General features: G+C 50.7%; 1 protein-coding gene across 5 annotated transcripts; it reads left to right on the top strand.

Annotated features, from left to right (window-relative positions):
• Positions 1 to 136: 136 nt before the first annotated feature.
• Positions 137 to 22419, top strand: OCRL (OCRL inositol polyphosphate-5-phosphatase). Of its 5 annotated transcripts, none has more exons than XM_055727595.1 (24): positions 137 to 301; positions 404 to 483; positions 1153 to 1232; positions 2115 to 2153; positions 2637 to 2744; positions 2862 to 2957; positions 3369 to 3489; positions 3575 to 3736; positions 4293 to 4394; positions 4854 to 4968; positions 7051 to 7167; positions 7317 to 7504; positions 9033 to 9144; positions 10243 to 10352; positions 11345 to 11480; positions 12423 to 12533; positions 12835 to 13000; positions 13197 to 13432; positions 16599 to 16622; positions 18642 to 18761; positions 18987 to 19071; positions 19794 to 19921; positions 20725 to 20836; positions 20942 to 22419. In XM_055727595.1, the coding sequence occupies exons 1-24, from the start codon at positions 269 to 271 to the stop codon at positions 21064 to 21066; spliced, it is 2706 nt and encodes a 901-aa protein (XP_055583570.1). In that variant the 5' UTR covers positions 137 to 268; the 3' UTR covers positions 21067 to 22419. The 5 variants fall into 5 exon arrangements, 4 of the variants coding, with proteins under 4 accessions (XP_055583570.1, XP_055583569.1, XP_055583571.1 ...); XM_055727594.1 differs by having other exon boundaries at positions 142 to 301; positions 2634 to 2744; XR_008735258.1 differs by having other exon boundaries at positions 254 to 483; positions 2634 to 2744; positions 20942 to 21142; positions 21271 to 22419.
• Positions 22420 to 23212: the final 793 nt, after the last annotated feature.

Raw genomic sequence — 23212 nt, 5'->3', positions numbered from 1 at the left:
GTCCCGTGGGAGCCGGGGGGGGCACACGGGGGACCGCGGCAGCCCGTGGGGAGCCTGCCCGCAGCCTGTCGGGCTCAGCCGGGCTCGCAGTCCCGCTCGTCCGCGCGAGGGTGCCCCCCCGGGGGCGCCCCTCGGCACGCCCCGCTCCGCGGCAGGCGCGGGTGGGGCAGTCCGCCCGCCGGCAGGGGGCGGTGTGGCCGGTGGGCGGGCGCCGCTCTGCGCCACGCCGGTGAGCAGCGCGAAGTCGCCGGGAGACCGAGGCGCCGCCATGGAGCCGCCCGCCGCGGCCTGGGGCCTCCTTGTATCCGCCGGGACTCTGCCCGGAGCCGGGGGGAGCCGGGGGGGGCTGGGCGGGTGGCGGGGAGGCGGGCAGTCGGCGGCGGTTTCCTTAGCTGCGGTGCAGAGCGTTGCCGGCACGGAGGTGCGGGCTGGGCGGCGGGAGCCGTGCGTGCTCAGCCTGGGCCGGCGGAGCGGCCGCTACGGGTGAGTGCCGGGCCGCGGCGGGGCCCATAGTGGGGCGTCGGGGTGCTGCCGCCGGCGCAGCCTGGGCCTGGCCCGCTCGGCCCGGTAGCGGGACGCGAGGGCCCGGCTCGGCTCCGGGTGTCCGCGGGCGGCGGCGCCGCTCCCCCGGCTGGGCCGGCCGCTTGTGCCGGTGAGTCAGGGCTGCCGCTGCCGGCTCCTCGTCCGGGGACGGCTCCTGTCAGTCTCGCCGCCCCCGCCGCACCCCGCGTCGCCCAGCCGGCACCGAGCTGGTCACCGCCGCTGCCACGGCCTCGGGGGACCCCGCAGCTGCGGGGGGCGGCGGCCAGGTCTTCCCCGGGTCCCCGCGGCAGCAGGCAGGGCGATGAGGGGCTCGCCTTCCAGCCGCGCTGCCCGCGCCCTTCCCGGCTCCTCAGGGTCTCCCCGAGGAGCCAGAGCTTCTGCTGCCCTAATGCCGACTGGCCTGTGGCCTTTCTCACCGCACGCACCCACACCCGGTGTGGCTCCAAGCTGGTTTTTCCCTTCCTCTTCTCCTGTCCCAGCAGTGCAGCAGTAAGAATCAAACACTGCGTTTCTTTGTAAATACAGCTCTGGTGACTATGTCAATGTTTGTCGGTATACGAGGAGGGAATTACTTCTGTGGTTTTTTACAAGTCTTTTTTCTATCTCCAGGGTAGTTATCCATTCACAGGAGAAAGAAAACTCTGTTTCGGATTATATTCCCATCAACAGCCGCTTTAAATGCATACAAGGTACCAGCTCTCCTAGAGTGGGCTCTCTTGTGGTGGCAGGAATCCACTGCTGTTTACTGGCAAATGCTGAAACTAGTGGTGTTTCTTAACCTGCCTCCTGAGCACCCATATAGATTGAATGCTTCCCCATGAAACTAAAACTCACAGTTTATGGAAACCTGCTTCTTCCTCATCTGAGTGGGTAATCTTTCCCTGTCAGCATACAGTTGTGAAGAACTTGACTGGTTCAGATGAGTGGTGGGCTTGGCATCCTGCAGAGCCAGCGTCTTCAGCATGTGTCTGCTGATGTCTGTCTTCTCCATCACGGCAGCGCTGGGAGCTTTAGTCTGATTCCTGCATGTTTAGATCAAAACTTCTGTAAAGTCTGGCAAACTGTCAGGTCCGAACAGCTACCTGTGGAATGGGAACGAGTTTCAGGCCTTGTCTTAGAAGAATTTAAATAGCAATGTATGTCCCTGGGGCAAATGCTTGTTCAGGAATAAAAGCACTTTTTCCTGGATTAGCTTATAGCCTTCTACGTAATGAAGTGTGGTTCTGCTCATTGTTTTTGCTGTGTAGACAAGCTCTGCAGTTCGTTTTCAGGTTGGCCTTTCCTAAAGTAGCTACACTAACATGGAACATACCATCCAGGTGTGTGAGAACTCCAAATGTTGGGAGTTTCCCTGTGACACTTTGACTGTGGGAAATGGCCATCCAAGCTGTCCAGATATGACTGTTCTTTCTGCCAGAGCCATTATTAATAGTACAGATGTAAATTAAAGCCATTTGTTCTTTTGTTAGGACTCTCTTGTGGTTAGTAGCAGGCAGCACGCTTTTCTTAGTACTCAATTACTGCAACATTCAGTGTGAACTCTCTTGATCCGTTTTTCTCTTTTTTTCCAGAGGCGGAAGAAACTCTGCTGATTGATATAGCTACAAACAGTAAGTTTTGTAACTGCAGTTGCATGGCTAAAGCTCCTTTCAGGAAGCAGGCTGCCCATTGGGCACTGACACATGCTTATTTTATCTTCATAAACTCCATACTTTGTGTTTGTCTTTTAGTCAAGCAGGGATTGTGTTTCCTCTAATGTTGTCTGGCTCTTTCAGAGAGTCAGTGGTCATGATAGACATGGTCTTAAATGCCCAGATTGAAGTGTTGGCAATTGGTTAAACTGCGAGATTGCAGCAGGGAGAAGTATTCCTAAAATCAGGAAAACATGACTGATGGTACCTCAGGCAGGGGGGCATATCTCAGAAGCATAGGGAAACTAGCTTAGGTGCCAATTTCCACTGGAAACAATAGCTGGAAGTTGGCTTTCATTGATGAGCAAAAGGGATACCGTGAAAGCCTGGTCACTCTCGGGGCATAATATCTGCAAACCAGCCTTGGCTGACTCTGTGAGTCTGTGTTTGTGCCTGAAGCAGGCTGTAAGGTCCGGATACAAGGTGATGAGACAGCAGAGCGGCTCTTTGAAATCCCTGATGAGGAGCATTGCTTAGGATTCCTTTCAGAAGTGCACAGCATACAGGAAGGTAAGCAGAGTTATAGTTGTGTTCATGAAATCCTCTGACTGCCAGCAGTTTCTGACAGGGCCAATCCTCTGACTGCCAGCAGTTTCTGACAGGGCCAACTTTTTTTTTTTCCCCCAGCCCACCTGAAAGCTTCTCTTTCTGAACCTAAGGACTCAACCAGCTGGCATCAGGTAGAGAAGAACCTCCCAGGTCTATTGCAGGCCTCTTCTTCAGGTACTGACCTGATTGTCACCTTTGTGTGCTGGTGGCCTGTATGGCAATGGGGCACTCAGGGGTAGGGAGCTCTGTCTCACCCTGCGCTTGGCAGTCTGGCCTTTGCCCCGTTTGCTCACTTCACATCACGTTGCATAAAATAAAACATCTTTGTCCTTGGATCTGCTGCCCTGGACCATTTGTTCCTTCTTGAGTGCTGTCTTCTGCCTAGTGCCTTGGTTTGTGCATGTTAAGCTCCCTTCTGCCTTGACTTGTCGTTGGTACCCCTTTCTCTCATTCCCTGAGTCATCAGAGTTGATATATTGCTATTGTCGTTTGCTTTTTCGCTTTCTGTGGAGTTATATTTTTTCCTTCTTGATCTGTGCTGTTTTAATTGTTTCTCAGGGACTGTGCTTGTTTTTGTCATTATAGGAGCTCTGGGCTTTGACGATGACTTCAACACCTTAAGCCTAGAAGAGAAGAGAAACATGCAAAACCACCAAACGGGATCTCGCCGGGAACCCCCACCTCCTCCTGTGCCTCCAAGTAGGCAGTAAGTAACATGGTGGTTCTGTTCCCTTTTCCTTCTCTTCCTAGACAGCAGAACCGTTTTAATGCTGCTTTTGCTTCCTTCCTAGATTTCACCGAGAGAGAGAAGGTACATCAAAAGACCAGCCAAAAGTGACCAACACTATGCGCAAAATGTTTTTGCCCAGCACCCAGTCGGGACAAAGAGAAGGCCTCATCAAACACGTGCTTGCCAAGAGAGAGAAGGCATACGTCAACCTTCACAACTTCAGGTTAGAGCTGTGACTGAGGAACAGTGTGCACAGAGACAAAGCTGTTTAATCTCTTCTGTGAACTCGTATCTAGCCCACATTTGAAATCTGAGAGCTGCTGATGTGCAGCCAGCTTGGGTAGCTAAGGACCAGTGCAGACTGGAAGTCAGTAAGTGCCTGCGGTGTAGCTTCTCCTTTTGCATCGTTTCCCCTGTGTGTGTCAGATCTCTTGACCCTCAAGTAAGACTGAAGCAATTGGACAGAAAGAGGATAAAGGCAGCCATGTCTTAGCATTGCCCCACATGACTTGATGTTAAAAGAGCCACATGTTTGCTGGCCCCAGTGGTGAAATGTATTTAGTTTTGTAACATTCTGCAAAATCCTTGAGATGCTTGTCACTGAAAATGAGCCAAGCCTAGAAGTTTCAGTGACCCCATAGCTGGCATGGCCCTGCACACGGACAGCTTGTATGTTGTGCTGGCTCCCAACCTGCGTGTTGCTCTGCATGTGCTGGAGAGATTGGGCTGATGCAGTTCTTACTGTGTTTTCTAACAATTCAACTGCTTTTGTGTTGTAGATTTTTTGTGGGAACGTGGAATGTGAATGGGCAGTCTCCAGACAGCAGCTTGGAACCCTGGCTGGTGTGTGACACAGAGCCTCCAGACTTCTATTGCATTGGGTTAGTAGCAAGGACCTCATATTTTAGTTAAGGTGCTGGATTTCTTGTTGGATGCTGGTGGGCTGTATTTGTTTTAAGTTCCTATCACATTCTCAGAGGTTCCACAAAGCTGAGCTATGTCTCAGAAAAGCTGTCTGAGGGGAAGGAGCCATTTGGATGGGGCAGAGTTAAATAAGGCTGGTATGACATAACAAAATAGATTTTCCTTCAGGCATCTGCAGAGCTCTCTGGTTATCCTCCACCTAAAGTATTACTTCTCAGAGAGATGGTTGCTGGAGTGTATTGCAGTAGGGTGTCAGAGGCACTGTGATGAAGTTCTACTGCTTTATTTAGCAAGTGGGAATAAGGAGCTTCTCTTCCAAGAAGAGCCGTTGCTAGAGGTTTCATATTGGACCTTCCTGTAGAAAGAAGATGGTCTGTAGGAGAGGCGGGATGTGCTAAGTTGGCTTGGCTTTTTAGGTTCCAGGAGCTGGACCTCAGCACGGAGGCTTTTTTTTACTTTGATTCTGCAAAGGAGCAAGAATGGCTGGCGGCTGTGGAGAAGTCCCTGCACCCTCAGGCTAAGTATAAGAAAGTGAGTTCTGTTCAGTGTTGTGGGGTCTTGTCATACAGTTGGCATGATTGGGAGGAAAAGAGAAAACTTTGAAAGTTTGGGAGGAAAAGAAGAGGCTTCCACTTTCCTCACCTGACCCAAAGGGTGATGATTAGAGAAACCAGGGATGTATACTTGGCATGTGTGTACCCATGCCTGTGCCAAGTATGACAGTTTTAAATGTGGAGAGCCTATTTCTGCCCCGCAGTTATAGGAGGATATTGTACTTTGAAGTAGAAATTTAGAAAGATGGGCATCAAAATGACTTTACAAAATACACAAGGTAGGTGTCAGGGAAGTAGTATGCTCAATAGAATCATAACAGTGGGTTCAAATTCTTTTTCTGTGTTACCTCTCACCCTTGTATTATAGAAGCAAGGTGTGTCTTGAACAGGTAAATTAATAGCTCTTCCTTGAAGGGATGGGATGATTTATGAAGTGAAATCTAACAGAAGCTGCTACCTTGAGACAGAATTGCTTCAGTTGTGGCAGGAGGACTTTATTCTGGCTGGTGTAGAGTGAGCTGTTGTTGATCTCTGCCGTAGCAAACCTTTCAGCTGTAGATACCAGCCCTAAATACATTAACTGGTTTCTCCTTCCTCCTTAGCCCATGCGCTCACCCCTGTCACACCCCTGTCCTACCTGCATTGAGTTCAGCTCAGTGGCATGTGTTACAGGTAATCACAGCAGGAAAACAGCACCTTGCTGAACTGAGAGGCATCAAGAGGGAGCCAGGGGTCATGACCTGAACTGTTGAGAGGCCTGTCCCTGTGCTTTACTTGAGTTTCATGTGAATTTCTCCCACCCTTGTGAAAGGGAGAGAACAGGATATGGCCGCAGGCGGGTGGAAGTGACTGAAATGTAGATAAAACTTGTGGTTGCGTACAAATTCCACTCTTGCAGAGCAGACTGAGCGCTTGGGCTCTTCCAGTTGAATTCTCTGATTTCAGCTTCTTCCCTCACTACACAGACTGAATCCCAACACATCTTAACGTTTTTATGCCTCTAAAGTGAGCGTGTAGACTGCGCTCAAGAAGATGAGGCCTTGTCGCTGGCTTTCAAAGTTGTGACCCCACTGTTCTGAAGGTGCAGGGAGATCATGAACTGGGAGGTGCACTGGCTTAGCATGTGTAAAAGAATCAGCGGCAGACCCAAGATCGCTGCTGGGACAGTGCACATCAGCACTGTGTTAACACCTGTGGGCTGAGCTCTGCAGCAGAGGAGAACTTCTTAGCTCCAGAAAGGGGCTTTGCATTAGAAAACAAGTGTTTCTGGAAAGGAAACCTTTATAGCTCGGAGATGGCTGCTTTTTGATACCCTGTGTGTCAGGCACGTTTGCCTCAGGAAAGAAGACCTTTTCTGTATATTCCCCTTTCGTGTGTGTCACAGGCTCCGCTGTAGTTCAGAGTAAGCAAAGGTGAGCATCAACTCCCAGCTGGACCTGCAGCCCTCAGCGACAGCTGTAGCCAGCGCCTCTCTGTGACATGCCCAACTAGAGCACTCGGTATCTTCCTCTGGTTGTTTTGCTGATAGAGCACAACTTGGTGTGAAAGGCTGAGACATCACAAACAGATCTGCTACATGTTTATTAAGTTTCCCTTGCCTTGCAAGACAGCCCTGTTTGTAGGAAAGCACCAGAGTGGGAAATGTTGTGAGCTCAGAACAGCTGCTGGCTGTTGGTGGATGACAGATTGTCCTCTAACCCAGGGGTCCTCAAACTTTTGAACCAGGGGGCCGGCGCGCAGATGAAGTGGCAGGCAGTCATCTGCGGCTGCTTGGTTTCCCTGCCCCCAACCCCCGGTGGGGGGGGTCTGTAAATACCAGGGACTGGACTGAGGAACCTGGGGGGCCGTATCCGGCCCGCGGGCCATAGTTTGAGGACCCCTGCTCTAGAACCTTGCTTTTGGACAGGAGGTCCTTTGGGTAATGTTGCAAGCAGGGGTTGAGTACAAAATAAAATGAGGGACAGGGAGAGCCAGAGAAGCAGAACATCAGGTGGGGCAGGCAAATCAAAACTATTTCCATTGCCTTTCTGAGACATCGGGATCCCTTTTATTTTTGCAGGTGCAAATGGTCCGTCTAGTTGGGATGATGTTGCTCATATTTGCTAAGAAGGATCAGCTAGGCAATATTAGAGATATCATGACGGAGTCTGTGGGCACAGGAATCATGGGAAAGATGGTGAGTTACCAAGGCCAATTTGTTGCTTCCATGTATCCATGCAAGGAGCAGCAGAGTCTGGTTTTATTTACCTGTCTGCTGTCCCTGTCTTTTCCTGGGTGCCTCGCCTGCTGCCTTCACTAACGACTACCAATACCTGCTCTCCCCAGGGCAACAAGGGTGGTGTGGCAGTGAGGTTCGTGTTCCACAACACAACCTTCTGCATTGTCAATTCCCACCTCGCTGCTCATGTGGAGGACTTTGAGCGGCGAAATCAGGATTATAAGGATATCTGTGCTCGGATGGGTTTTGTAACCCCTGATGATAGTCTACCTCAGCTCAACATCATGAAACATGAGTAAGTTTATTTTGATGTTTTCCCTTTTGAAGTGGTAGTGAATAATCCAAAGTGAGTCAGAATCACAGCAATGGGAGATTTCATGCAGATAAGTTTTCTGGCTTAAAAATATAACTGAAAGTGCCAAGGCCTTTGGTGTGCTAGAGCTCCTGCATTCAAACTACGTGGTCACCTCACTGCAGTGACTTGTGCAATTTGTCTGTAATGGCCCTTTCCTTGCATGTTGTGTTTAATACTTCCATTTCAGCGGGCACCATTCCTGAGTCGATGGCTGAATGTTACAGGGCTTGAAGAAACTGAGGGGGGTGGGGTGTGGTTGTGATGGGGAAACAGGAGTATGAGTAGGAGAAGAGAAGGGATAGTAGGTGAGCAGAGGCTATGCTGTTTAGGCTTTTTTGAATAGCAAGTGCTTGCAATTGCTGTTTCATTTTCTTTTTTAATTCATTGGATGATATACAGGCAATACTTTTATTTATTTTTTTTTAATGAGGTGACAGTGGTGCTGAATAATCCAAATCAAACATGTACAACCAACCATATGAATTGTTTTCTTAAACAGATACAAATGATTAATGCTTTTGTAGTTAATATTTAACCCATTTAAAAACTGAAAATGGAATGCAGAGCGGATTGGAACAGAAAAAACTTCAAATATTAGATTATCCTTGATAATCCACTAATGGAAATTTTGAGGTTTGACTATAAACAGGAAGAGCTTTTATACTAGAAGAGGGGGTTAGATCTTAATCTTTAAATGAAACCTTTATAGAGTAATGAGTGAATACCACAAGTGTTTCTTTAGCTGCTGGTAATAAGAAGGCTGTAGGTCTGTTTGAAAACCCAGAGAGTAACAGACTAAGAGCAGGTGCTGATGAGTGAGATAGGACAGTAACTAACATTCTGGAGGTCATAAACTCAACAGGAACCTAACTCTACTTTTGCCAGTTCTGCATCAGTCAGTCTTTGCTGGGTAGATAATATGGTAGTAGCCTGATCTGATTGAAAGAAAAGCAGTGGAAAACAAACTGGTAAAACCATGGTATCACATGAGGTCTGAGCATGCAGATAAATGCACGTCAGCCTGCCTAACTGGCCAACAAGCAGGCTCTGCTTAACAGGCTCTGCCACTGCCCTCTCCTGTGTATGCAAGAAGAGCCTGAATACTAAATGGATTTTGTGTAGCTTGAAAGGTTATGGAGCTTGGTGAGATCCACTGGTTTCACTTCATTATAGAGTTGGTGGTATTCTCAGGCTTTTTTCAGACTGAGCCAAACTCACATGTCTCCCGTTAAACTAAGTCTTCAACCCCACACAGGATTCCAAAGGAGATGGACTTAGTGCTGTAGTTACTGCTGCCACTAGGAGTTTCTGCTATCACACTCCATCTTTCATGTTTCCTTTTGTCTTCCATGTGTCTCAGCCTTAATCAACAGCGACCAACCATCCATCCTCCTATGCCCCTTCTTCCCTGTGTCGCCTGCAATACTAACTACTGGCTCTCCTTTTCCGCATTTGTCTTTGTTTTCAGTGTTGTCATCTGGCTAGGAGACCTGAACTACAGGCTTTGTCTCCTTGATGCCAGTGAAGTGAAAAGTCTTATCAGTAAGAATGAGCTTCAGAAATTGCTGACATACGACCAGGTCAGTGAACTCTCCTGACATTTGCTTTGTACTTGTGAGGTCATCTTGGTTTAAGATGTGCCTGTGCTTGGGAGGAGCTGGCAGACACTCAGCGATAAGTGTCTGTAGACATAGATGCTAGACCCTAGACAGCTCTGGGTGTCCTGGTGACATCAGCCCCCTAAACAAAAACAGATTGTACGTTATACCGGGGTTAACTGGGTGACCCTGGCAATTACTATAGAGGTGTCTTTGCATCTCGTTGGCAGAGTTCTTTCTTACATACAAACTACAAGCTAGAATATAGGAATTTGTAACACCAACAAAAGCTGCGGTAATCAGTGTTCTGGAAGAGGTATTGACAAGACCAGCACTCGTAGCCAAGGCTCTCTGCTCAGCCAGTTTGACCTAAATTCTGTGCTCTAGTCTTCCCCGCTCAGCATTTCTTTGCAACACACTGAAAACTGAGACAGCACCAGATGTGCCTTTAAGATGAAGGATTGTACCTGTGAAATATGAACAGAAATAGCATAATATCATCTCTGACACACAATTTAACAGTAAATCTGATTGATTCTGTTCTGTAGCTCATTTCTGTTGTACTGTGAAGCTTCATGCAGGAAAAACTATAGCTTAGATTTTTGTGAGGAAAACAATTAGGAAATTCTTCAGAAGAGGAAATGAGAAAAAGAAAGTAGTATCATGTTGTCAGCAGAGCAGCACTCCTGGAGGCCTTTGCTAAAATGATTGGCAGTGAAATATTAATGATGGTGATACTTAAGCCTGAAAACTAATGAAGGCATTTGGCACAAGCGGAGCAATTAATATTTCCCTTAACTATTGTTTTATGCTGTCTGTGTGGTCTGGTAAGCAGTGCTGTGTCAATTTGTATTCAGTCTGTTTAGAAAACGTTGCACTGATGTGTTGAATTTTTACTTTTGTTAAAGCTATAAGGTCTGAGAGGCAATCTGGGGGATGCCTGGTGAATCCCATGGCCACAAGTTGCAATTCCTCTGCCTGCAGATCTGCTCTCTGACACTCCGTGTGTGAGGGGGTTTGGGGTGGTTTGTATTGTTTGGTTGGGGTTTTTTTTTTTTAAGTGTTCTTTTTCTGGTTTAGCTGAATATTCAGCGCACTCAGAAGAAAGCATTTGCAGATTTCACCGAGGGAGAGATTAAATTCATCCCCACTTATAAATATGACTCTAAAACAGATCGCTGGGACTCCAGGTAAATCAGCTGCCAATGGACATGTTTACCTGTGACATAAAAAAGAATTTTCTTACAGAACTTGATTTCCTGCTTCCTAGAGCTGGAAATACCTCTGTTATGGTGATGGCTGGAGTGCACAGACAAGTTTGTACTCCTTTGTTTTCCCTGTTTTCTGAAATAAGCAGACTCTCTATATGTTGACCAGGCACATGCCTTAAACTTTGGTTGCTGCTGATTTCAATAGATGAAGGTGGGTAAAGCCTGAACTCGCAAGTGGTCCTGCACCAGAGGGTTTTTTCTGCTACCAGGGACAGACAAACAGTATAAAAAGAATTGGAGAGATAAGGAAATGCTCCCTCTGAGTCATCCTGTCCCCTGACATGCACACCCACAGGGGTGGCTACGCTGCGATAGCAGCAGTGGTTCCTGCTTGCTGATCTCTGCTTGGTGCCTCCCACAGACTTTTATGCATCTGCTGCAGAAGCTTGCTCTAAACGGAGAAACTCCCAAGAAGGCGTTTGAAACCACATAGCAGTTGGATTTTACTGTCTCTGTGGTCATGAATCAGCACAGTCGTTAATCTGGAGAAGGATAACCCAGGGTTCAGACTTCATAACATAATAGTAATAGCTGAGTAGACTTTCTGTAGTGGAAACAGTAAGCGATGGATCAGATAGTAGTGGGCAGAAAGATCTCGCAGCAAAAGAAACTGGTGCAGCTTGGGTCCCAGTACACATGGCTTTCAGCTGTGCAACGAGTCTTGTTTGAGGTTATTTTGTTTCCTGATGCTGGAAAAGATGGGAATTTTAGCTACTGTATAGGACAAGGCAAAGAGAGCAGAAGAAATGACGTAGTATTCAAGTTGAGGGAAGTGATAGGAATTCATCCCATCACTGCTGATGCAGTCACCAGTGGTGGGGGTGGAGGGAGCTGCCTGGCCAGGAAGAGGAACAGCTTGGATGTTTTACTGGGATTGTTGGATCTCCCTGGTAACTTGTTTTTCTTTGTAGTGGAAAGTGTCGTGTGCCAGCATGGTGTGATCGAATCCTTTGGAGAGGAGGGAACATAAATCAGCTCCGGTATTGCAGTCATATGGACCTGAAGACTAGTGACCACAAGCCAGTCAGCGCACTTTTCCGCATCGGGGTAACTTTTTTTATATGCTAGAGTAAGATCACAATATTGTCATGCATTCCTTCGGGAGATGGATTATATAGTCAAGGCACTCCTGCTAGTGCTGCTGCAAGAGGGCAGAGGAAATAAAAATGTCTCCACTGTGTAGGTGTGCTGCTGTTTGGCAGCGGTGCCAGCCTCTGCTCAGCAAACAACTTGGCAGCTGTGGTCTTTACAGCAACAACTGTACAACAACTACACAGCACCTTAGCTGTGTAGCACCGGGACAGTAATGCTCACTCGTTTGCTCGATTGCTGGAGTTTACCCAAGCAGGTGCGGTCATGTAGTAAATAGAAGGGCATTCCCATTGACCACCTTAATGCTGCTGCTTAGCTTTTCAGGGTATAACCCACAATGTCTAGTACTAGAACAGATGAGCTACTGTTTTCTCTTCACTCAGCAGAAACCTGTAAATAATTGTGCTTGCTGTTGCAGCGTTGCTTCTGATGTGTTAAGAGAGCAAGACATGGGTTCACATCTGAACTTCTTTGGTGGTGAATGGCTGTCAGCAGATTTTAGTTTCCTAGCTTACTGTATAGAGACAGTCCATGTCCATTTTTGCTACCTCCTGCTCCCTAGGTAGCTCAAGTCTCCTTAAAGGAGAGCCTTTCTCCTCCTGCTCCAACGAATCATGAATAATGCTGCGAGATGCCAATGCTGTTCCACAGAAATCACACCCAGTAATCTCCCCGTTGTGTGCGATCAGTGGCCAGAAAGACCCTTTTTGTCTAACATTTGTAGGGGTAAAACATGCATAAAGTTGCATATGCAGCTTGGAGCAGATTCTCTTTGCCTTTCAGCTGCACATAGCAAGTGCTTGGAGAAATATTTAACTTCCGCGGTTTACTCATGATCAACAGAGTTCCTGTGAAGCTGGTCAGAAACTTTGCTGACTGTTTTCTTACCTTCCACAGGTAAAGGTTGTGGATGAGCAGAGGTATCGAAAGTTGTTTGAAGACATCGTTCGTATAATGGACAGAATGGAGAATGACTTTCTTCCTTCGCTGGAGCTAAGCAGGAGAGAAGTGAGGATGAAACCTGAATTGCTGTGCGCTTCCCAAGCCCAGCAGCATTAGAAGTGCTAGAACTACTTTTAAAGACTTTGGTTCAGTAAACTGGATTATAGGAAATTGAACTGTATCCATTATCTTATGATCAGGAATTGGATTAGAAGGGACATCTTGTCTTGGCTTCTTGGCAGGTCTTGTGTTAGGCGTTCTGCGTTCTGTGGGCACTTCTCAGTCATGGGCACTGCAGAGTCCGAGTACTAGCTGTGTCCCCCATCTTGGCCACTAACATGATTTGTGTTTTCTCTTTGCTCTGCAGTTTGAGTTTGAGAATGTGAAGTTCCGTCAGCTGCAGAAGCAGAAGTTCCAGATTACCAATAATGGGCAGGTCACCTGTCACTTCTCCTTCATCCCAAAGCTCAACGATAGCCACTACTGTAAGCCATGGCTTCGGGCCGAGCCTTGTGAAGGTTACTTGGAGCCAGGTGAGTTTTACCATAGTTTCTACAGCGGTAGTTTCTACCCCATCTCCACTCAGCCTTTCCTGTGTCTCGCCTTTCTCACCATCATGCTTGTCTGTCTTCTCAGTTTTGTGGCCTTTGTCCCTGCCACTGTATGTTTGTCCTTGTCATACCTGTTGGAGAGTGTCTGTGTGTTCTTGAGAGCTCCTGTTTGTTGCAGATGAGAGCACAGACATCTCCCTGGATGTGTATGTCAGTAAGGACTCAGTAACCCTTCTGAACTCTGGTGAGGATAAAATCGAGGATATTCTTGTGCTTCACTTGGACCGAGGGAAGGACTATTTCCTTACCATCAGTGGGACCTACCTGCCCAGCTGCTTTGGCACCTCTCTGGAGGCCTTATGCCGAATGAGGCGACCGATCCGAGAAGTTCCAGTCACCAAACTCATTGACCTGGTGAGTGACAGCGTTCTGGAGCAGCTCTCTTAACAGGGAGAGACCGTATTCCCTTCTGTTTACTCTTAAAAGCAGCAGTAAAAGCAAGCCTTCAGCTTGGGTCATCTGTGCTGGCTTTGAGCTGATTGACTTTTTCCAGAGCTTGAGGTGCTCTTATTTTTTCCTTCCACCACAACCAATGGCTTTTGACAGCCTGTACTTTATCCTCTGTTTCTGAGCAGGTTCTAAATATTGTTTGGTGGGACAAAAAGGTGATCCCAGCACCTTGTGTTTTGTTACTCTTGTGCTGGTGCTGGCAGGCTCAGCTGGGTGGCACTGGTGTGTCACAAGAGGAATGATTGAAATGCTTTCCTCGAGGTGCCTAAGCTTCTGCAGTGACAAGGACACCAGGATCTTTTTCCTTCTGGATACTTGAGGCATTTGTGCTTCTCCAGGGAAGGAACAAGCAGAAGCAGGAGGACCGAAGAAAGAACTTCAATGCTGTTAGGTGTACTGATGAGTGCAGCTCAGCAAATGGCCAGTCTTGCAGCCTCTCTAGCCAGTTCCTCTCACACTGACGCAGTGAGCAATTTCTTCTGGCCTTGCTTCAGTGAGGTTCTGGAGGTTTAGTCTATTTACCTGTTCTGGTTTAGCTAGAAAAGCCATTTCTTTTTTTGTTCACTTGAAAGATTAGCCTAGTTCTTTTAGTCTCTCTGACATGTGATACCTTTCCTCTCTTCTCATATCTTGCAGTCTCATCCTAACATGCTTTTTTTTTTTTTTTTTTTTGTCCAGTGAGCTGCTGTTTTTTCACATCTGTAGATTTGACAGATTCCACTCCCATCTGCTTCCACTTCTTTGTCTTCCCTTTAGCAGTTGCACCACGCCTCTTGCTGCCTCTTCCAGTTCCCACCTTTTGTTTTGTCTACTTTTCTCACAGGCCCAACATTCAGAAAGGCCGCTTTTATACCAGAAATTTGATTTTGTAATCATAAGATCAGGCTAAGCAGAATCCAGGTGGCAAGATACATGTTTGCCTCTTCAATTCAAGCAGCTAATCCAGGCCTCTGGCTCCTCGTACTTTTAAGGATTCGACTGAAAGTCAGCCTCGTTCTAGAAGTGTGTCAAACTTGGTCTGGAGCATTATGTCGGTCTTTGTGGCTTTTCCACCTGCGTTTTCCTGCTCAGTGCTCAGCACTGACTTCCTGCTTGATAGATAGGAACTTGTGCCTAGACTCTTAGCTTCTGCCCTCACAGACACACGCTATTATTTACTTTTCTAAGTGTACTTTGAGGCTTCTTCTGCTTCCTTTACCTGTGGGTTTCCTTCTTCTGTTATTCAGCGAAACGTATAGAAGCGCAGGAAGCAAAACAATTGGAGGAGAGCACCCTGTCCCAGTATCTGCAGCAAAGGAACAGTCTCATGTGTCAGTGCGACAGCAGTACTTCAATGGGAACATGTTACCAGAACTCAAGGAATCCAATGTGTTTAACGGCCCAAAGCAAAATTCAGTCACTTAGATTATAAAGCTATTTGAGGTCTTTTAGTTTTGATCATACCTGTGAGTTGAGAAGTTCTTGGGAGGCAGGACAAGCTGAGTGCTTCCTGCAAGGGAGAGTGGTGCACATGGTGCCTACTCTGCAGCCCAGAAGTGTTTGGTCCAGTGACATGGCTTTAGCTGATGTTTAGACTGTGTGCAAGGAAGGCAGTATGTTTGTGTATTAAAAACCGTTTTCCCTCCTGCACTTATGCAGTGTTAGGGCTTGTCATTCACTTCATCAAGGATTTTTTTCAGCCTGGCTTGACTGTATCTGTGTTCAGCAGAGTGGGGTCTGGAAAATGCAGGTCGGTAAGGGTCTGAGAGGCCATTTGATGCAGGATAGCAAAGTGTAGGTGGGAGCTTCTTTGGAAATGGCTCTCCTAGTTCTCCTGGGAGAAGCTGCTGACACTTGAGCATCTCACCTTTGGGATTTCAGTATCAGTGTCTCATCCTGGTTTTTCTTGGAATCCTACTGTGGGCTTTAAAAAGCCTCTTGAAGAATCTCTGTCAGGAGCAGGTTAGTCTCATGGAGCTAATTGTGCCCAACGCTACAGGAAGAGAGGTGAACAGCAAGGCAAGCAGTCAGGTAGGTGGTAGTGAGACTGTTGAGATGACTCACCCAGTTATGAAACGAGCCTCTCTCCTGTGCAGCATGGCTATCTGGCATCCCAAACCTGTGACTGTGGTCCCTCCCCCTATGCCTTGGAAGAAGAACCTGCGCCATCTCATGTTTGAAGCAAGCTGTTCTCTGCAAAAGGCTGGTCTGTTGTGGCTGTGTTAAAACTCGGTGAGCCTCCAAAGGAAGCAGGCGCTGCAGAAGCCACAGGGGAGCCTGAGATGCTGCTCCCTCCCAGGCCTGCCCTGCGCAGTGGCAGCTGCAGCTATGTTTCCAGCTCAGTTCTTGAATGCTCCCACCCTTTAAAGGTCAGTCCGCCAAAACTCAGCTTGAGCAACCTGCTTCTGTTTCCTCCTGCGGACTCCACTAAGCACTATCTTAGTGCTGCCAGCCTGTGCTGCGCTGGAAAACGGATGCTGTGGTTCAGGATCGCCTGAGGGACTGGACACGCAGCCTGGAGGGGGCTTTGGTATGCTCCTCCTTGCAGTGTGTTAATGCTATTAGGTTGAGACAGACGAGCAGCCTGGGGTTTTGAGCACAAACACTCATTTCCCTGACTATACACAAAGCTGCTTAGGGGGCCTGTTAGCTCCACAGCTGCCACACTCAGAAATACGGATTTAGCCTAGTGAATGTTTTATCTCTGCCCTGGTCACAAGGGAAGATGGCTGAAATAATACAGGGATATTTATTTCTGACCAGAAGGATTCAAGAAGGGAAAATTCTTCCTGGCAGACACCTCTGCCTATGGCCTAACTGTCCTGCTGGATAGTGAACAGTGGTGCTGCAAGGCCCATTTGAGGAGTTTGCAGAAATCCTGACAAGGTTGTGCATCATGTGAGCAGGATTTTTGCTAATTGGCAGGCAAATCTCTCACCACAGGTTTCACTTTGGCCATGTCAGCAAAATGTGTGAGGGACCTAGCATTCAGTGGGTTCTTGTAATGCAAATTAGGTTTCTGCCTAATCTGAGAGTGCATTCTCTCTCTTAACGATACTTTTCCCTCTTCTCTCTTTCCCACTGCTCTCAGGGAGAAGACAGCTTCTTAGAAAAGGTAATGCAAGCAATTGCTGGGGAAGTCTGTTTCTTAGTGACTTGTGTGTAAAGAATGAGTTTTCCCCTTGTTTTCTGCTGAAGAGGGAAGGGGAGGTGGGTGCAGAGGGAGCGCTTGTTCCAGCAAAGCCTCTTAGCACAGCTGTGGGCTGGATGAGAACATGTAGGAGCACAAAAGTGACCCTGTAGCCAAGATGGGGCCAGCCCAACCGAGCTGCTTAAAGCTTACCAAATTCGCTTTGGGGAAAAAATACTCTCCTGATCCTGGCAGCAATGATAGATATTTCCAGAAAAGATTGGCAGCCTTTAACATATCTGAATTAGCTTTAACCATGCACATAAGGTGGGATTCACCATAGCACCCCCTTCAGATACGTGGGGAGAAGGCTGAATTAGAAAACTGAAGTCTTGTGCTCTTTCCATGTTGTTATGTCCTGATGGAGGCTGAGCGAGGGCCTCATAGAGGAGACAGACGTTTCTCCACTTCCTTGAGCAGCAGAGTTTGGGCTGCCGGCTCATGCAGCCACTGATGCCTGAGCAGGATTGCTGCTTGCCTTTGCACTTGTGCTCTGCGCTGGGGGCCAAGCAAGTCATTGAAAGAGCAAGTGGGAGACGCTGGGGTGCGTGTGTGTGTGTGGCAGCATTTTTCCTGCTCTCCCTGCGCTTGGCTCAGACATCTGTTAACGCGTTTGAGCGGACTCTGTTCAGGCTTCCCGGGCTGGGTGACTTGTCCCCCTCCAGGCTGTCAGTGCAGGGTGAAACAGGAGAGGGAATGGATGTCCGCTCTCCAAGAGGAGCTTGAACTCGGATGCTGAACCAGATAAAGCTCTCTAGCCGAGGACAAGGGAGGAGTTTGGTGCTTGCCTTCTGGGAACATCCTTTTGCAGAGCATCTCCCTTCCCGCAGAGGATGCAGACTTGCCTTCCCTTCCTGGCACATGGCAGGAGAGGGCGCTCGGGGCCCGGCCAATGCACAAGGAAAACCGAAGGCCCAGCGCCGCAGCCGCCGGCTCCTCATCCTCCTCCTCTGCCCTGAGGAGCCGGGACCCTCTTCCTCTGCTCTAAGCAGTCGGGCTCCCCTGCCTCGGGGGTCTCCCCAGCTCTCCAAGTTACGCCAAGGGCAGCCTGGCAGAGTGAAGCGCTGCTCTGGTGCTCAGCCCTGGTGCCGCGATGCCCTGGTGTGGGGAGTTTCTGTTGAAGAGCCCTTCTGCAGCTTTTATTTCGTCCCTCTTAGAGGAAAGCCTTAACAGGCTTGGCTAACATGCTGCTTCCGAATCTTGCCTGTGTGCTTGGAGATGAGTAAGGCAGATGTGTAGCTGTGACCTAGCATCTGCTGGCTGGGTAAAATCTAGTGGTGTGTGGGGCAGAGCTGTGCTGTGTGGCAGACGTGGCTATTGCCTGTGCTGGCGGGGCTTGTGCCAACCTCAGGTGTCTGGGTGCGCAGCGGGATGCCGAACCCAGCCCTGGCTAGCTGTGAGTGATTCTATGTGCTGCAGAGGGACAGCAATCGCAGTTGTTGTGTAAGCTGACAGCTGAAACAAAGTCCTTTGCGCTTGGCTCGTGGTGCTCCTCTCTGCTGGTGTCCTCGGGTTTTGTTCCTGTTTATGCTGGTCTCTTCTGGGTGCTTCTGCTGGATATGCTTCAGGAGAGCTGTGCATGGCTTCTTCCTTGGGAGCAAACAGGGTCACGAGCGATCATAAAATAAGAGTAAAATCAAGGAAAAAACATCAATCCCATTAAAGATTGGTGTGATGGAGATTTCTAAGCAGTTGAGCTCATCAGCTGCTTTGCACGAGTAAGTGGGAAAACTTGACCGTCATGGTGGAGCAGGCAGGTTGTTCTGTGGGGCAGCGGAAGGGAGTGGAGCTGGGACCTACAGAATGATGGCTTGCTGCTGTAAAAGCAAGTAAGGGCCAGAGGAGTCCTGGGTCCTGCTCCTTCCCCTCTCCAAGCTTTCTTTACCAACGCCCTTCCAGAGGGACTGAGGTTTCCCTGAAACCCCCTGTGCTCTTTGCCACCAGGAGAAATCCATTCTACAGATGGGCTCCCTGGACAGCGAGGACACAAGTGAGATGCCACTGCAGATCCCGAAGGAGATCTGGCTCTTGGTGGACCACTTGTTCAAGCATGCCTGCCACCAGGTGAGGGAGAGGGCCTGCGCCATGCCGGGAGGCTCTCGAGGGCTTGGTAACCCAATTCATCACTCACACTTGGAGATCAACTCCAGTTTGGTATTTACAGGGCAGGGGTTATCCCCTGTGCTTGAGACACTGGGCTGGGGGTACCAGTTTTCACCCCACTGTCACTATGTGCCTCAGCCTCTGTGAGGAAGATGACTTTGTCCATCCCTGTGCTGGTTTTGGCAGGAGGACCTGTTCCAGACTCCGGGCATGCAAGAAGAGTTGGAACAGATTATTGACTGCCTGGACACCAATATCCCTGAGACAATCCGTATCCTTTCTGCGCCTGACTTTCCCAGGAGCCTGCTGGTTCTCAGCTCTGCAGGGAGAGCTCTGTGACCTCAAGGTGGCAGGGTCCCTACAGGGGGATTGCCTCCCCTCTGTCCCCCCAGAGATAACCTCTTGAAGCTTAACCTATGTTGGCTAAAGCAGCCAGGGGGCTGGGGCTCTGGAAGCCTCTTCGAGGCTGTGCCAAGCACAAGAGCTGGTGAGGCTGAGTGCTGGGGGGCATGATCTGGAGAAAGGGCTAATGGAGCTGAGGATTTCTGTGGGGCTAGAGCAGGGGTCCTCAAACTATGGCCTGTGGGCTGGATACAGCCTCCCAGGGTCCTCAATGCGGCCTCCGGTATTTACAGACCCCCCCCGCCCCACCCCAGCAGTGGTTGGGGGCAGGGAAACCAAGCAGCCGCAGATGACTGCCTGCCACTTCATCCACGCGCCGGCCCCCTGGTTCAAAAGTTTGAGGGCCCCTGGGTTAGAGCGTGGGCAAACATAGTGGAGGGTGGATGGGACAGGATTTTCCATGGATGGGGGACAATGGAGGAAGAGGAGGAGGGCTTTGATGTCAGGGGGCAGTTAAGCAAACAGGGAACTTCCAAGACCTGCAAGGAGGAAGCAGAGACTAGGCAGCTGGGAAGGAGGAGAGGTAGGTAGTAGTCTGGAGAGGGAGGTGGTCCATCTGCTCAGCATGTCCCTTGATTCCTACCGGTCCAGCGGGCAGTAACCACTCCGTGGCTGAAGCACTTCTCATCTTCCTGGAGGCTCTGCCAGAGCCAGTGATCTGCTACGAGCTGTACCAGCGGTGCCTTGACTGGTCATACAACAGCCGGCTATGCCGACAGGTGCGGCGCTGCCTCTGTGCTTTGTCCGCTCGCTGCGGGGTCAGGGCAGCTCTCCCTGCGGTGAGCTCTGCCTTGGTCCTGCAGCTTGCTGAGTCCTGCTCCTTTCCCGTGAGCTGGTGAGGAGGCTTTGGGATCAGGCACTCGGAGGTTCTTTGCAGTGGGCAGGATGACCTGGGTACTGTGGCAGTGCTTTCCTGTCCTGAGGTTGGCACTGCATCGTCTCCTGGCTGTCGTGGTGGAGCACACAGGGAATAGCAGCCCTGGGGAGTGGAAGAGCCTCCGCAGGTCTTGGGGGCTTAAGCACTTGCTCAGAGCTGCAGTTCCTGTGCTTCCCATAAGGGCAATGAGCGGCTCTTAAAAATAGCCGGTGGGGCAGCAAGCAAGGCCAAGCATGTCCTTGGGCCGAGGAGGAAGTTTGGGGGCACGTTTTCAGTACTTGCATCAGAAACCTCTTGTCTTGGTCTCTGTGCTGCTGCTGTGCAGTTCATGGGGGTGAGAGCTGGGATCTGACTGGAGATGAGCGGGAAGCAGCCCCAGGGCAGCGGTAGTTTTTGCCTGGTGACACAGTTACCCTAGAGGCAGTGCTACCAGGAGCCAAAGCCCGTGAGTGCCATCAGTACTAGGCTACATAGGCTACAGCTGGTGGCTCATTGCTTGCTTTCTGGGTCTGTGGCTCATGCCAGTAGTGATGCAGTGGCTCAAGGTAGTGGAAGGGGGAAGGCTGCCCATCTGGAGTCCAGACTGCCACGGTGTGTCCAGGCTGCAGCGATGTGAGCTGGGAGAGCTTCCTGTTTCCTTTGCAGGTGATTTTTCAGCTGCCTCGTTGCCATCGTAGCGTGTTTCGGTACCTAATGTCATTCCTCCGAGAGCTGCTCAGATACTCTGAAGACAACAACGTCAGCGTCGCCATGATCGGTAAGTGTGTCATTTCTCTGCTGCGCTCACTGAAACGTAATGCCTTCCTGGTCCCTTTCAAGGCCTCCATTCCTGACCAGTAACTTAATTTTTGTACCTCTGCAGCCGCCTTGTTCTCCAGCCTCCTCCTGCGCCCTCCACCCAATCTGGTGGCAAAGCAGACTCAGCAGGACCGCCAGCGTGCCATCAACTTCCTCTATAGCTTCCTGCTTGCCGGGGATGAGGAGTGACTCCTGCCTGTGTGCCAAAGCGGAGGCCTGTGCTGCCAGCCTTGCGCGGAGGCCAGGCCTCTGACAGCTCCAGAGGGTAAAAGGCTCTAAGCTACTCCAAGTGCTGTGTTTACAGTTGGAAGGGATGTGTTCCCCTCTCCTTCCCAACGCTGTACCCTACGCTGCAGAGGACCTGCACACTCATTGCACTGCCATCTTTGACAGGAGCCTCCTGCTTTCTCGTTGGGAGCTGGGTGGATCTGTTGATACCCAAGCACTGTGCCAGCAGCTTGATGTTCCCATGGCAGTGTCACCAGTTCCCCAAGTCATGCTTCTTTGCACCCCCATCTGCCTGGAGTCACTGTGGGGAAGGGTGGAGACTGTCAGTGCTCTTGAAGGCCATGGCATGGCTGGCTGGCACTCGGCCCGTAGGCTGCGTCCCTGCAGGTGCAAAGTATGCGTGCTGGTGTGTGCTGACTGTACTGGTGAGAGCCCCGTGCTCTGCCCTGGGCTGGCGTTGGGCACCTTCAGCCATGCAGCAGACCTGGCCAACCCCTCACTGTGCTACGAAAGCGGGACCGTGGCTGACCCAGGAAAGTTACCTGGACGTTTGGCCTCTTCCCTTCAGTAGGGTATTGCCCTCTCCCCTCCCTCACGGGGTGCAGTGTCTGGCACGCAGCTCTCTCCCAGCACTCCCAGCCTTCTACCACTGCCACCTTGGCCTTGCTCTCCTCTCTCTCCCTTCCCCTGTGCCCCAGCTTCCTTCTGGGACACAGGATCTTGGGTGGCTTGGAGGGGCCTGGGTCAGGCAGTGAGCTTCTCCAGGGCTGTCCCTGGGCAAGGCATGGAGCAGGACACAGCCCCTGTCCCTCCCAGCCCTGCTTGCAGAGCCACAGGGGTAGGACTCGGGTTGGGGAACCGGGGTGGTGGTGGATACTGTCCTCCCCCTTGTCCAAAGGGTACAGGCTGGAGGCAGAAGGGGAGGGGGGAAAGGAGCCAGAAATCCACCTCGAGGTCCAGAGGAGCAGCTGGGGGCTATGCGTGGGTGCTGTAGTGCCAGGGTCACAGACAGCTGGGAAGGGGACACCCTGGGGCCTGGCAACTTGTGGGTGCAAGAGGGAGGCCTGTCCCAGTGAAACACTAAGCAGAGTCCTGCCTGCTTGGGCCAGGGACTGCGTGGCCTCGGCTGAGGGAGGCTGCTGCCAGAGGGGAGGGCCGCAGATCCCAGAGCCCCTGCCAGTGCCGTTGCTCAGCCCACAGCTGTCCGTCTGGCTGTGTGGTCCCCGTGCACTGGCTGAGCTGCTGGGGGCACCCCTACCTTGTGGCTCTTTTTCTTGTCTTTAAAATTTTTAAATTACATAATTTATTGGGAAACCGTTTGTTCCAAATAAAACTCTGTTGTGCAAGGTTTTGCAGGGCTGCACTGGGTGCTCGCACCGAGCCTGCCATCGCTCACGTAGCTCTGCGCTGTGCGGCCTGGGGGTGGCTGCTGCCGGGCCACAGCATCCCATGACGCAGAGCTGCAGCTTGGCTCCGCCGCCCTCCCTGCCCAGGGCTCCGGGGCTCCCTGAGGGGCTGGAGCCTTCCAAAGGCAGCCAGCTCCTTCCTCAGGCTCTCCCACCGCCCCCTGGCAGAGTGCTGGGCAGAGTTGGGGGATGGCAGCAAAGGTTCCCATTCCCCAGGTTCCTGCTGGTTCAGCTCCTGCTCCTGGGCAGCAGCTCGCAGGCTCCTGGCACGCAGGCAACGTGCGGCTGCACGCCAGTTGTCTTTTTGGCAGAGTGGCCTGGCACACGCCGCACCGGGGATGGTGCAGCCAGCACGGAGCGGGCCTGGGGAGGGCGGGCGCAGCAAGGCGCTGCTGCCAGCGCGTGGGACAGGGCTTTTGCAGGTCTGAGCAGGGATGCCCATGGAGTGCAGGTCCCTCTGGCCCCACCGGCTTGGCAACTGGAGCAACCGTGGAGAAAGCCAGCGCGTCCTGCTGCAGGAAACGGCTGCCGGTGTCATCTCCATCTGCTTCCTGCCGGCTCCTTGAGAGCAGGGCTGTGCCTGGGCAGCTGCTCCTCACACTGTCACGGAGGGGACCGGCGCAAGGTGCCGGCATTGTTCCCGCGGCCACCACATTCCTGCCACTGCCGGCGGAAATGCCAGAGCGAGTGCGAAGCCCTGC

Source organism: Falco cherrug, chromosome 15 (genome assembly GCF_023634085.1).
Source record: "Falco cherrug isolate bFalChe1 chromosome 15, bFalChe1.pri, whole genome shotgun sequence".
In the NCBI taxonomy this organism is placed as follows: Eukaryota; Metazoa; Chordata; class Aves; order Falconiformes; family Falconidae; genus Falco; species Falco cherrug.
This window is presented reverse-complemented; position numbering and strand designations above follow the sequence as displayed.